The 13,518-nt window shown below is 43.6% G+C and overlaps 1 protein-coding gene across 12 annotated transcripts in view; it reads left to right on the top strand.

Moving 5' to 3' along the window:
- Nucleotides 1-13,518, top strand: part of PAK5 (p21 (RAC1) activated kinase 5) — a 264,702-nt gene that overhangs the window by 248,072 nt on the left and 3,112 nt on the right. For 6 of the 12 annotated variants that reach the window (XM_025194242.1, XM_025194241.1, XM_025194240.1 and 3 more), the window contains 3 exons: nt 124-257; nt 4,669-4,795; nt 9,809-9,934. In XM_025194242.1, coding sequence (XP_025050027.1) covers nt 124-257; nt 4,669-4,795; nt 9,809-9,934 — 387 coding nt within the window. The other 6 variants (XR_003092188.1, XR_003092189.1, XR_003092190.1 and 3 more) reach the window with 6 other exon arrangements.

The raw sequence follows: 13,518 nt of genomic DNA, 5'->3' as shown, positions 1-13,518 counted from the left end.
GAGAAGAAAAAGTAAAAGAAGAATCAAATGTTTCAAGCAATGTGAGAATCAAGTGATACCTCTGGTCACTCACCCACTGGTTTTTTGGTTTGTTTTTTGGTTTGTTTGTTTGTTTTTGCATAGGTTGTGATAATGAGGGATTACCATCATGAAAACGTGGTTGATATGTACAACAGTTACCTTGTTGGTGATGAGCTGTGGGTTGTGATGGAGTTTCTAGAAGGTGGAGCTTTGACAGACATTGTGACTCACACAAGGTATGTTTGGTTAGCTTTACCTGCTCATTGTTTCATTGTTCAATGTACTTATAGCACAATATGGTAAATAAAACCTGTGCTTGAACTGGAGCAAGATGGCTTTTTGCTTCCACTTGATGGCCCTGCCAGTTGGAAAAAAGACTGCAAGAGGTGCAGGGAAGCTGACTGGGATTCTGAAATCTATCCCTCACTATATGCACTGGATGGCTGTGTGAAAAGTGATGAGTGGTTTTAACATAATTTGGTGTTTTCAACATGCAGGCCTATGAAGTATCATCATTATTTTTTTGCAGCAGATAAAATGCAAAAACTCTAAAAACCTTACTGGAAATTAATCTTTTAAAAAATCTCCCTGTAATCAAAGGCAGTTTTTTAAACCAGTTCTATTTGAAAATGCCCAGCTAATCTCACTACACAGCAAATCCATTCTTCTGTCTTTCTATTGTTCAGATATCTTTAAGGATGAATGGAAAGACCTACACCAACCACTCAGAACAGAGTTTAGGGTCCTGTGTTGCTCCTGCAGCAACTATATAGCATAGAATTTCAGCAAACCAGAATCATTATACTTCTTGAACAGCAATGAGTGATGTCTCGTCAGTCATGCTAAGGGAAACATTGAAATGTTACCTTAGATTTTAGCAGACAGGTAATGGAGGGGATGATTGTAGCATTTATAAGTTCATATTTTGTTAGGATCAAATTCAGTCCATTTCCTCTGGTTCTCGTGTACCTGTCTCATCCATACTTTTACTGCTGCATTGGCTCTACTTGAGTGAAATCCTGGCTTTGTTGAAACCGGGGGCAAAACTATCATTGATTTGGTAGTACTAAAATTTTACCTCAGAGCCAAAGCAATGTGAGGGAAGGTAGGAGGTGTTTGTATACCACTTGAACAATAGTGAGAGAAGCTATTATGCCTGAATCATTCAGAAGCAATGCCTTCAGCAATGCTAGGGAAGCATCTACTCCTTGGCAGTCTACTCTTACAAGAATTGTGTGTTTTCCTTGACAGCACCCAATATCTTGTTTGTTACATTTCAACTAGCATTAATATCTCTTCCTCCCACATATATCTTGCATTATGGAGTGCTGCCTACATTTAGGCTACCTACTGCTTGAGCAAACTGGGAAGGAAATTGGTCCCTGAACCTCTTAACCCACAAGGTGCCTATGTTGGAACAACCATGTTTTGTTCTTTAACCTATATAGCCTACCTCTGCTAATTCAACTCTAATGCAGAGTGGCTCATAGGAATTGGCCAACTGGATCAGAGCACGTTTCCATTGTGTTCTTCACCCCCTGGAACTGATAATGTGGTGGCAAACCCTGAATGTTATGGTTTAACTGCCAAAAGAAAATGAAACAGATGAAATCATAGTTTCTCAGTGTTGGGAATTCCTTCTCCAGGCACAACAAGGCAGGGCCTTAGCTATAAACAAAAGTTGCAGTTATTTAGCTGCACCAGTATACTTAAAGGATACTTAATTTTTTTCTTGCATGGAAATAGTTGTATTAATATAAATGCACTTTCCTTGGTACAGCTTCTTCCATTCAGGAAGGGAAATAAATGCATTTGAAAGAGTCTGCTGGTACAGCTGCCCAACCCCTTGACTGAGAGGCACTTTCTTTCAATAAAAGAGCTTTTTTCTGATGTAGGTTTTAACTAGTTCTCTGGGTAAAATAAGCTACACCAGGTACTTTGATGTGCTAGTTAGAATTATGCTTTTCTTTCATACCAACAGTCAACATAGCTATGCTGGCAAAACAAGGGTTAAACCTAAAATATACTAGTGTAAGCATCTTTATATCAGTATATGTGGTCACGCTAGGGGTTGTATGATAATTTTAGTAAGAATAGATACAGTTAAATCAGTAAATAAACTGGATGCACATAGGTCTTACCCTGTCTTCCAACTTCTCTTCTTCTGAGCAGATCTACGTCATGCTTTTTCCCTCTTTGCCACCCATTTTTATCCCACCATCCACTGAGAAAAGTAGCCAGGGAAGGTATGTTCTTCATTTAACCAGGAAAAATGCTTTCTTCTTGAATCAAAAGTCATCATCTAACACATCTGTGTGTGAAATTTTATCTAAACAAGAAGAAAAGACTCCTGCTTACTCAAGAACGCCCATTCATACATGGACATTTGTCATCTGGCAATTTATTGGCAAGTTCAGGTCACAGTTAAAACAGAAGTTGTAAAATACATCCTCAGTTTTTAAGTCCTGTCTTAACTGATAAGCAAAAATAAATCACAGCATTGTAAGTTATCTGTTAACTAGTGTGACCCAACACACCATAATCACTATGTCAGATATTTTAGACAAGAGTTTAATGGCAAAGAGATGCTCACTCTCTCTCTCTCTTCCGTATGGCATCAGATATCAACTTCCAAATCCATGAGCCACTGTCTGGTATTACCGCTCAATGTATGGATTCTATCTACCCTGTCTGGCATTTGTAAAGATTGGAGCTGTTTATTGGACACCACATTCACACAGGAAGTTGTCCAAGATGTTCATATTGTGAAGTGTTGTTTTGAAGTGTCCATATCCAGATCTCAGTCTGTTCAGCTTGACCCACACTTTTCTGTCAAGGTTGTACCCAACAAAGAACTCAACTGGTGTTGGTATAAAACTCTGTAGAAATAGATCTGACCTTTCCCACTGGTCAGCCCACTCCATTGCTGCCCATATGTTTGGTTTAGTATCTCCAATCTCTTGAAGGCGCTTGTGGGCTTAATGTACAAACGGTTTATGACTTTTGAGCCTCTTAAGCCTCTATCACTAAAAACTATTTAAGAGCTGTCATAATTTTTATTCACCAAAATCATTCCTTAATCTTCTTCTTGAACATGTTATGACCTTCCTTCAAATATTTTGCTGAAATGTTGCAAAATTTGCATAGTAGAGTTAAAGCAGAAATCGCCTTGGACCTTTTTAATGTTAATGTAATAGAGCAAGTTTGGGCTGGCCTGGCAGAATAAGTGCCTTTTACTGGCTCGACTAGAAAGCAAGGTGAGTAGTAATTCAGAACTGAAATATGGATTGTTTTTCACATCTCTCATTGAATGACCGCTACAGGATGTTCAGTGAATGAAGGCTGCTGTGATTTAGCACACGACAGAATGCCTTACAGCTCATTAACTCCCTCTCGTTTCATTGCCAGAACCACGGTATAATGATGCGACAGACTTATTTTTCCAGAAGTTTTTTTTTTTTTGTGAATGATGACTAGATAACTATATCTTATCATTTCTTTTATGGGGTGCTTTTGAAATTCATTTTTAATGTTTCTTTGTATTATACATAATAGCAAAGGAAATAGTTTTGAAGGATTACACATAGGGCATGAATCCACAAATTTCCTCTGAAATTCAAGTATCATTTCCCTTCCTCATTCCTTTCATGATTCCTTTCCCACAGTGATTTATCCTTCTTGGCAACTAGTGAACTCACGGTAGATGACTCTTCAGAGTCAGAAATTGACTAACTGTAACATGTTACATTGTACTATTCATTGGGTATAATTAATGCTGTACATGTACTAATCAAAACCTGGTTCTCAAAACTTTTCCTCACACCTGACCTTTGCAGAAGGATACCCACTCCGTTATCTAAAGAAATAAAAGTGCAAATGTACCCTGGAAAAGAACTATCCAAATGGTCTCATGGTGTTCTGAGTCAGAAATTTGTGGATAGAATGTGTTCAATTTACAAGTAAAAGACTCTGTGCCCTGCTAGCTCAGCCTGAGATCTGAGTCTCGAACTATTTCTCACCCACACATTATCACCAGTAACAAATGTTCTGTTGGTCAAACTGTGCCCTCAATTACACTTGTGCAATCCCATTAATTTGATGTCCTGCAATAAGCACTTGGTGATACTTCTGCAACCTCTTTGTCTTAAATGCATTTACCACAAGTTCCAATTGGGTGAAGCTGTCTGGAATTCAGTAAACACTTCTGTTGAAGATGCACAAAAAAGAATAGAATCCAGATTACTTTCTTATCCATGTTGCAAACAGAGATAAAAGCATATATTATACTGAAGTCCAGGGATATCACTTTGACAGTGCACAGGGCACAGTTCTATTGAGCAAAAGCATGATACTTTTACACAGTTACTTTTCAAACAAGAACTATACCTTAGAGGCACAGGGAAGACCTGGCAAGGACAACAGGTCTTGAACAGCACTAAGAAGAATGAGAAGTTCCCAGGGAGAAACATTTGAACCCTTTTCCTCAGAATGACTTGATTACTCTCTATTAATTTCCATGTATTGATTTGGATGGGCCTGTCTCATGTCCTACTGAGGATCAAGCCTATTGTCTTTATCTGTTTCTTCGGTGTCTTATTCTTGCCTTAAGTTGATGTTTGCTCTCACCACTGGACACCTTATTTTTAGGATGAACGAAGAGCAGATAGCTACAGTTTGTTTATCTGTACTGAAAGCGCTGTCCTACCTGCATAATCAAGGCGTTATTCATCGTGATATCAAAAGTGACTCCATACTTCTTACAAGCGATGGAAGGGTGAGTGCCTAGCATTTCTCCTTGTACTTCATCTCTGACTGGGAGGATCATAATAGACAGGGAAAGTGATAATACAGACAGTGAAACCATCATGTCAAGCATGGATGGCCAACCTGCAACAGACATTCCACGAGCATCATGGGGAGCCTCTGCATGTGGCATGCGACAGGTCAGAGAGGGAACACAGAGCAGAAAGCACAGGTGGGGGATTGGAGTGGTACTCAGGGAGGGTACAGGCTTAATTTGTCTCACATCTGCCAAGAAATTTGCCCCCCCATTAATGTTAAGAGTTTAATTAAAATCCTATATAGTGCTGCAGTCCACAGCTGTTGAAGGCTAGAGCCATTTCTGCTTCTACTTGCTGTAGACCTGTAGGACCTACATGTTCTCCATGCAAGAATGAAGGGTTTTCCATGCAAAATCAAAAGGATGGCCTTTACTTGATGATTTGATATCTATGTACAATGCATAGAGTTCCAGGAAGCATGTGGCTTCTGGTGAATGAGAGAGACAAAGCTGAAACTTGATATCTGAGGAAGCCAGATCATAGCAACCATCAGGAGTTCATTTTTTTTTATACAAACACCTCCTGATGAGGATGATTATTAAACTGATGCACAGTTGTGATGGAAAGGTATAGCCAAGCACAAACTGCATAGTGTGCTATTTCAGAAACCTTGATTAATGGACATGAATGCTGTACTGCAATTAAACCATGTGCAGCACTGTTTCAGCTGCACCAATGCCTGTTGTCAACAAGGGGTGTTTTTTTTCTAGCCTGGAGAAAGGTTGTGATAGGGATTACCAGACCCAGAAAAGAAATGAATAATGCTCTTGGCAGCAGTAACCAGTTGCCATTTTTCAGATGTATTATTGTCAGTGTGGAGGAGGAAATGTACAATATAGGATGGCTGTTTCCTGTCCCTCTCCCTGCCTGGTCAGCTACCCCCTTCCTACTTTTTTCAGTGCCATGCAGTTTTCTGGGAGGGGGAACATTGGGAAGACAAACATTATCTGTAGCTCTCTGTCCCCATCTCACAGCTCCTCCACATCACTGTTATGGCTTTGTTTACCATCCCTTGGGTAGGGGATCATTTGGTCTGTAGCAGATAAAATAACAAAGATTTCTTGATCCCTCTGTAATGGAAGACATTCTGGGCACTAGTCAGGCAATGGAAATGAGAACTTACCCTGTACTGCAAATTGTAGATGGACCAATGTATCTAGTTTATTATGATATATTATTTATATCACAGTAGTGCCTGGAAGCTTCACACCAAGATTGCATCCCCATTGGGCTAGGTGGTCTATATTAAGAGTGAGTTCCTACTTAAATGTAATGTAATATTCAAGTTTAGGAATAGACAGGAAGAAAGGCATGTTGTCATCTCCATTGTATGCATGAATAACTGATGCACAGACCTAAAGTGGTCAACTGGATTTCTGAATGGGACTTAGGCAGAATTTTGACATAGCAGGTACAAAAAACAATCCAGGGGAGGCAACTAAATTCATCACACACCTTTATTTCAATCTAACAGATCCCTACGTTCTTCGACTTAGGTTTCTGAGACTGCTCAGAAGTGATCCAATTCATGCAGTTAGGTACCTAGACCCACCCCCCAAGCTCTACTGCAGACTACATCAGAACTGGGGAGGGGGAGCCTTCATTACTAGGCTACCTTTTGTTTCCTCTGCTTCTGCCCCTGTGGTTCTGTCCACCTACAACAGACTGGTGTCTGTCCCTTAGCCTGATGGTTAAGGCAATCTCCTTAGAAATGGGAGAGATGGGTGGGTTTAAATCCTTTTGCTCCAAGGAGGACCTAAAACCCTACTTTTAGGTGCTGTAATCACTAGGGGTGGCTTAACATGTGCTCCAGGATGGGGGAAAGGGGGGACACTTTAATTAGAGAGGCTCTTGGGGGCCACTCTAATTTAAGCACCCACAACGTCTCATGTATTCAGCATCCCACACTTCAAAATGGCAGCGGGGCACTTAACCAAAGCTCATTCAACAAGCTTTAGTTAAAGCACCTCTGCCACCATTTTGAAGCGTGCAGATGCTAAATACATGTGATGCCAAGGCTGCGGAAGCAGGCGCCGGGCACATGTGTAAGTCCCCTCTATTAGCATGTAAAGTAGGCACCATCAGTATCACCTATGTTTACATGTAAGTATGGCTGCAGATGCTGCACTTCATACTGAAATTAGTGCTTTTGGTGTGCATTAGGTGGATGCTCTGGATCCCAAATGGATGGTGGCACCTATAATGTTTGGGTATACCCTGGGTCTATGTTGCCTACCTCTAAGGGCCTCCATTCAGAACTCAGTGCTCCGATTTGCCTGTAGGAAGCACTTAGTTCTCCCCACTGACTTCATAGAGAACTTAGGGACCTGATCCTAGGATCACTTTATGGGACAAGGCACCTAGAATCCTAAATATTGGTGCCCACCAGGAAAATCTGTATCTGTTGTATCTTGGCCAAGATTCTAGGAAGTCTAAGGCAGGACTAGGAATCAAACACAGATCTCCTGATTCTAAAAGTCCAAATACCCATTGTCTTTGGTACATCCTGGATTTCACCCCTAAGCTAATGCTCTATTCAAAGACTGTCTCTTCTGCTTTGCTTCTTCTTACAGACTTCACATACCAGGAGGCATCCAGGGAAAGAAAACTCCATATGTGTGGAAGTTGTTCAGTCACATCTAGAGTAGTGCTGCTGAAATAGCATCTGATTGGGTTTCAGTCTCTGCATACAATGCCTCATTATACTCATTACTCCAGTACTTATTATCTGCAATGCAGATTTCTTTGTGGATATGTTGTGCAATTATCTTTTTTTAGAAAATTGTCTTCTTTGATGTACTTGGATGAGCAATGGATATGCAGAACCTCTTATGAACCTACAAAAGAGAAAGCGGCTCAGCTTCCAAAATATGCGTTAGTTCTTCTGTTTTTCATGCTGTAAACTGAAAAATATGTTTGGCTTGGAGAACTTGGATATTATTTGCTTTGTTTTATAAATACCAACAATTATTTCTAAATTCTGACTTTAAAAAAAAACTGCCTTCAATGAAAACTAACGTCTGCACTGAAGCCAAGAGAAAACAAATCAATGCTGATAATAAAATGCTGGTCTAAACAATGCAGCAATTTATTTAGTTTCCTCTTTAATGCCTTATATAGCTATTTGGGCTCATGCCTTGTCCCCAGACAGCAGGCTGGCATAGTGAATGAGTTGATAGCCTGATAGGCAAAGTATTCCATCTTGAACAATTCCAAAGGTAGATCTTTCCACTGCTCATCCTGGCAGTGCTATCACATTGCACAATGCACAGCAATAAATGATCTCTTAATGCACAATGGCTTCCACAAAAATTGTCTTCTGCCACCAATATCTTCAAACTATTCATGCATGTAAACTTTAAGGAGTCAGTCTTACTAACAGGTGTTATTGAATAAGCAGTTTTATATTCACGAAAACAGCACTCCTTGTAAACAAAGGCAATATAAACCCAAGAGTTTAATGTTGCAGAACACACATGTGCAAGCTTGTATATTTTATCACTTCATCATTTTTCAGAAATGTTTTTTTTTTAATGTACTGCTTTTGCTACACACGTCATAAATACAAGGCTCATTTACTTCTGGGTCAAATATAAGGCAGCAAAGTCACACCTTTCAATATAGAAAGCTCCAAGAGTAAAGAAGTTATGCTGAAAACTTTGCAGAATTAATCCCTCATAGAAATTTCACATGCGTTGGGCCGAGGGTGTGGCTAAATATGGACATAGCAGGAGGTTTCACTCTAGTCAAGGGGTCACAGCAGGCAGCCACAATATAACATGTTTGTGGGAGTGTGGGAGAAATCGTGAATAAATGTAACTGCAGCCACATTTAGGGTAGCTTTTCATATCTGACCCAGCCAGTGCAGAACATAAGGGTTTTAGTCAGGCAACCAGGTAAGGAGCTAGATTTTCCAGTGTAGGGATGAGGGAGAATGGGGTATGCTGAGGACAGATCGGTTCAAACCAGGGTATTCTCTTACATAAGGGGTGGGCAATTATTTGGGCCTGTGGGCCACATGGGGAGTTTTGCTGAGCTGTCGCAGGCTGGGTCAGCACCTCTCCCCACCCCCACCCCCGGCACAACAACTCAGCAAATGTGGGAAGGGGCTGCAGGGGGCAGGGAGTGGTATACAGAAGCAGGGTAGGCAAGGCTGGGGCAGAACTGTGATACTCTCTTGCACATCTATGCCCATTGAACTGGGGCTCTTCCCAGCCTTGTGCTGTTACAGCCCTGTGATCGCAGGGTCTCCATGGAGATCAGCCAAGAGCTGTGCGGGCAGGCAGGCGGGGTGCTGCATCTGGGGCCGGGGCCAGGATCTTGTGGCAGTGACAGCACAGGGCTGGGGCCAGAGCAGAGCTGCAATCCACTCCCTGCACACCCCTGTCCACACTCTCACTGCCCCAAGATCCTGGGGTCTCCCCATTCCTCTTCACTGCCTCACTCCTGGATGTTGCTCCCCACGAGCCCGCAACCCCACCTCAGCTGCTCTGCCCATGTGGATCCTAACCCTGGTGGTGGGTGTGGAGCGGATGGGCTGGGGTGCTTAGGCAGGGGGGCTGAGTCCAGCAGCAGCAGCCAGAAGGAGCCACCAACACTGGGGCTGCCAGAAAATAGAGTCCAGTCGCTATGCTGCTCTAGCCCCACTGCATGCCTGGGAGCAGCAGGACCGGCCTCACTTACCACAGCCCAGGCTGTTCCTTGCTCATGGGCCGGGTGGGACCAAGGAACCTGCCGTGGGCCAGACAAAAATCCCTCTGTGAGCTGTATTTTGCCCACCCCTGACTTACATACAACACATCAGGCCTCTGAAGTAGATAGCCAACTAGGCCCCCTTCTTTGAGATGCTTGTGAGTATTCAGTACTGTCAAGGACACAACGGGGTTCAGACCTTCCAATTGGTTGCTCATTCATGCCTTTGTGGTTTCCTTTTGCTCTATTTTCAGATTAAATTATCAGATTTTGGGTTTTGTGCCCAAGTGTCAAAGGAAGTCCCAAAAAGGAAATCCCTGGTTGGAACTCCATACTGGATGGCGCCAGAGGTGATATCGAGACTGCCATATGGAACGGAGGTGAGCTTCACAGGTGTATTATCCCGATGGCAGTCTGGAACTCATTGGTAGACACGCCAGAAATTAGCCCCACATGCTCCCCAAGTGCCACGCTGATCCCCTTCCTCTGCCCAATCTGCAGCTCTGCTTTCTGCTTCCTGCCCTGTACTCCTTACCTGATCTCATGCTCTGCCTTCTGCTTCCTTTCCTATCTGCTGCTGTGCTGCTGTCCCCTCCTTGATCTATCACATGCCACACACAGAGGCTGCCCATGCCACTTGTGGCACTTGTGGATTCACCACACCTGCTCTAGAAATAAGTAAAATGGGAAAATATTTTAAGTGATCACTGAGAATGTACCTATAGTTTTAAGTATATTTATATGGTAAAAATGTAGCTGACTTGTATATACTACATCTGCAGTAAAGCAGCAGCAACTGATAGGTATACCTCAAAGCAACAGCATTATATAATGACTTGTTATAAAACAGCAATCCTGGGAGTTTGATCAAACAATAACAGGTAGTTTTACTAAGAGGTTAGATTATGGATTTGCATAGGATGGTATGGATAGGGATGATCCTGCCTCAGGCAGAGGGTTGGCCTAGATAACCTGTGGAGGTCCCTTCCAGCCTTTCTTCTCCATGATTCTACATTCTGTACTAGGAATGCTATACAATGCATGCTCCAGGTGTGATTTTTTTTAGCTAGTGTCATGGTAAAAGTCAATTTACACAATTTATTTGTTAATTAACATAGTCTAATACTCTTTACATTATCCTTGTGATTCGCAAACTTGATCTGGCAGTTACATGCATAAAAATGCAAACCTAATTAGTCACCCACTGTTTACACATTGTTACTCCTATTTCACACATATATCAAGTATTTGCCAGTGCAAATGCATAACTGGTCATTTAGAGTCTTCTGATTTTTAGTAGCGATAGTGACTCTAAGGAGCCCCAGATATAAGCATGAAAACAAGCTGGAAAGTTGAAAAAAGTGCTAAATATTGGCCTACCTCTGCTGTATTGTAAAGAGCTATGCCAAGGTTGGGAGCTAGAAATCCCCAAGCATACATATGGCAAGTAATTGCATCATGCCTCATATTCTGTTCAAGATATAAACTAATAGGGCTTTATTCCTCTCTCTAGGGTTACAGCCAGCTTCTTGTTCTGTATTAACAAGCAGGGATTTCCTGACCTACGCAGACAGAGGATGTGCTGATCCTTCAAACTCTTTGTATAGAATCTGATGACTTTTTCCTCTAAGACCCAATTACACCAGGCTTTAGACACTTTAGATGAGGTTACCAACATTACAATTGGCCTTGATTCCTAACTCTCCAGCTGACCATCAAGAGTCAGAAAACTGCAAAATGAAATGTATGGTAGGCTTGTTTTGAACGTACTTCGGTTTCAGACCAGGTATTCTAAGTAATACTGAAGAAGACTTAGTTGGCTATAGATAAGGCCCTAGGGAGGACTGATGAAGAAGTTTGGTTCTGAGTACTAGGGATGTGTGAAATTTCGGCAGCCGTTTCGTTTCGGAGGTGTTTCGGCCCATTTCAGCACCTGAAACACTGAATCTGAAATTACATGGAAGGCTCAGAAACATCTCCAAAACTAAACGAAACCATCCAAAATATTTCAGGAAAGTTTTGGAGGCTCTCCCCAGGAATAGTCCAGCACAGCCCCCCAGCTCTCCTTTTAAAATGCCGGGAGGCTGGGGCCGGGCAGGGGATGGGGCTGGGCAGGGCAGCCATGGGGGCTTCTCCTGCAGCTGCCTCCACCGGGGCAGAGGCACGCACAGCCAGAGGAGCTGCAGCAGAAGCCCCCATGACTGCCCTGCCTGGCCCCAACCCATGACCAGCCCCAGCCCCAGCCCCTCAGCACTTTAAAAAAAAAAAAGCTCACCGGCTGCAGCAGCGGCAATCAGGGCCTCTGAGGTCTTGTGGCAGAGCCCCCCTGCACAGCTCAGGGCAGTGGGGGGCAGCAGAAATTGCCCCCCACACCTAGCACCTGTAAGGCAGCTGCCCTATGGCATGGGTGCAGCGTGGCTCAGCAAGGCACTGTGCACTGCCTTGGAGCTAGAGCTGCTGGGACTGAGCACTGCCGGGCTCCAGCTGACTGCTGGAGCCGCCCCAGCTCCCAGAGAGTGCGTGGTGCCCTGCTGAGTTGCACTGCACCCGCGCAATGCGACAGCTGCCGCACAGGTGCCAAGCTGGGGGGGGGGGGGGACCCCCCGAGGTGCCAAGCTGGGGGGGGGGTCGATCCCCACTGCTCCATGCGGCACAGTGGGGCTCTTCCACAAGCACTCAGATGCCCTGATCCCTGCTGCTGCATCCAGTGAGTGCAGGGCTTTTTTTTTTTTTTAAGTGCCAGGAGGCTGGGGCCAGGCAGGGGATGGGGCCAGGCACGGCAGCCATGGGGGCTTCTCCCGCGGCTCCCCCCACTGGGCCAGAAACAAGCACAGCTGGAGGAGCCACAGGAGAACCTGCAGCCACCTGGCTGTGCCTGCCTTTCCCCGGCTGATCCAAATCTCCGAAACAGCGTCAAAACTCTGAAACAGATTTGGCCGAATTGAAACAGAACAGTGATCCGAGACACTGAAACGAATCACTGTCCTCCAGAACGGCCAAATCCGAAACTGAAATTAAACATAGCCGTTTCGCACAGCCCTACTGAGTACTGTCCCAAATGAACATGAATAACAACCAAGGGGTAACCACTGGTAAAAGACATTCATTCATGTACCATTAACAAATACTGTTGTGCACTGAGCTCAGATGATATGGGGGAGGAGACTCACACAGGTAGAAGCCCTTCAGAAATCCCAAGAAGCTAATTTTTCTAGTCCCATTAGACCACTAGAGTCGCAGAGACAGAACATATAAGCAGCTGTGATCTAACCTTTGGTCTGATATGCAGGCATCAACTCTGAAAATATATGTTTCAACCAAAGAAAAAAGGAACGTAGAAAAATTCCTACAGATCCTAAGCTTATACACCTATAGTTTATCTGTGGGTTTATTTTAAAGAAACTGACAGTTCTTTATCTTATAGCTGCAGTCTGACCAACAGGAGTTTTTCTTATGATTTGTTTGTGCAGCTAGGTGTTCACACTTAGAGCAGATCAGTATTTCTAAAAAGGTGACAAAATAAAATCTTCCATCTGATCATGAGCGAGTCTTCCCTGCTCCATCTCCTCTCTCCTCCACCTCCCATTTAGAATCTAGCACAAACCTAAAAGCCAGGGGTGACTCCTGAATCTGGGGTGGCACAATTTGTGGGCGGGCCCAGGGGCAGGCGAAAAGCTCTATATCCACTCCTATACTTCTTTGCCGTGGCTTAGTGTCCCCCCAGCCTCCAACACACCACTGCCCCACGCGGCAAAAAAATTGCCCCATCCTGAGCCGTACCGAGGTGGAGGCCAATCTCAGCAGGGGGCACATACCACCCCCCATACTCCCCCTACCAGTTTCCTGTGCTAAAAGCCAGAGTACCTCCAAAATATTCTTGTTGATTAGTGGTATGTAGGAAAATAATCTGTGCATTATTTTCCTCAGCAGAAATTTTGAGCAGTTTAGAAGATTTCTGCTGAAC

Source organism: Alligator sinensis, unplaced genomic scaffold (assembly GCF_000455745.1).
Source record: "Alligator sinensis unplaced genomic scaffold, ASM45574v1 scaffold140_2, whole genome shotgun sequence".
NCBI classification, from domain to species: domain Eukaryota; kingdom Metazoa; phylum Chordata; order Crocodylia; family Alligatoridae; genus Alligator; species Alligator sinensis.
The sequence above is the reverse complement of the archived record's forward strand: the minus strand, read 5'-3'. Positions and strand labels throughout refer to the sequence as shown.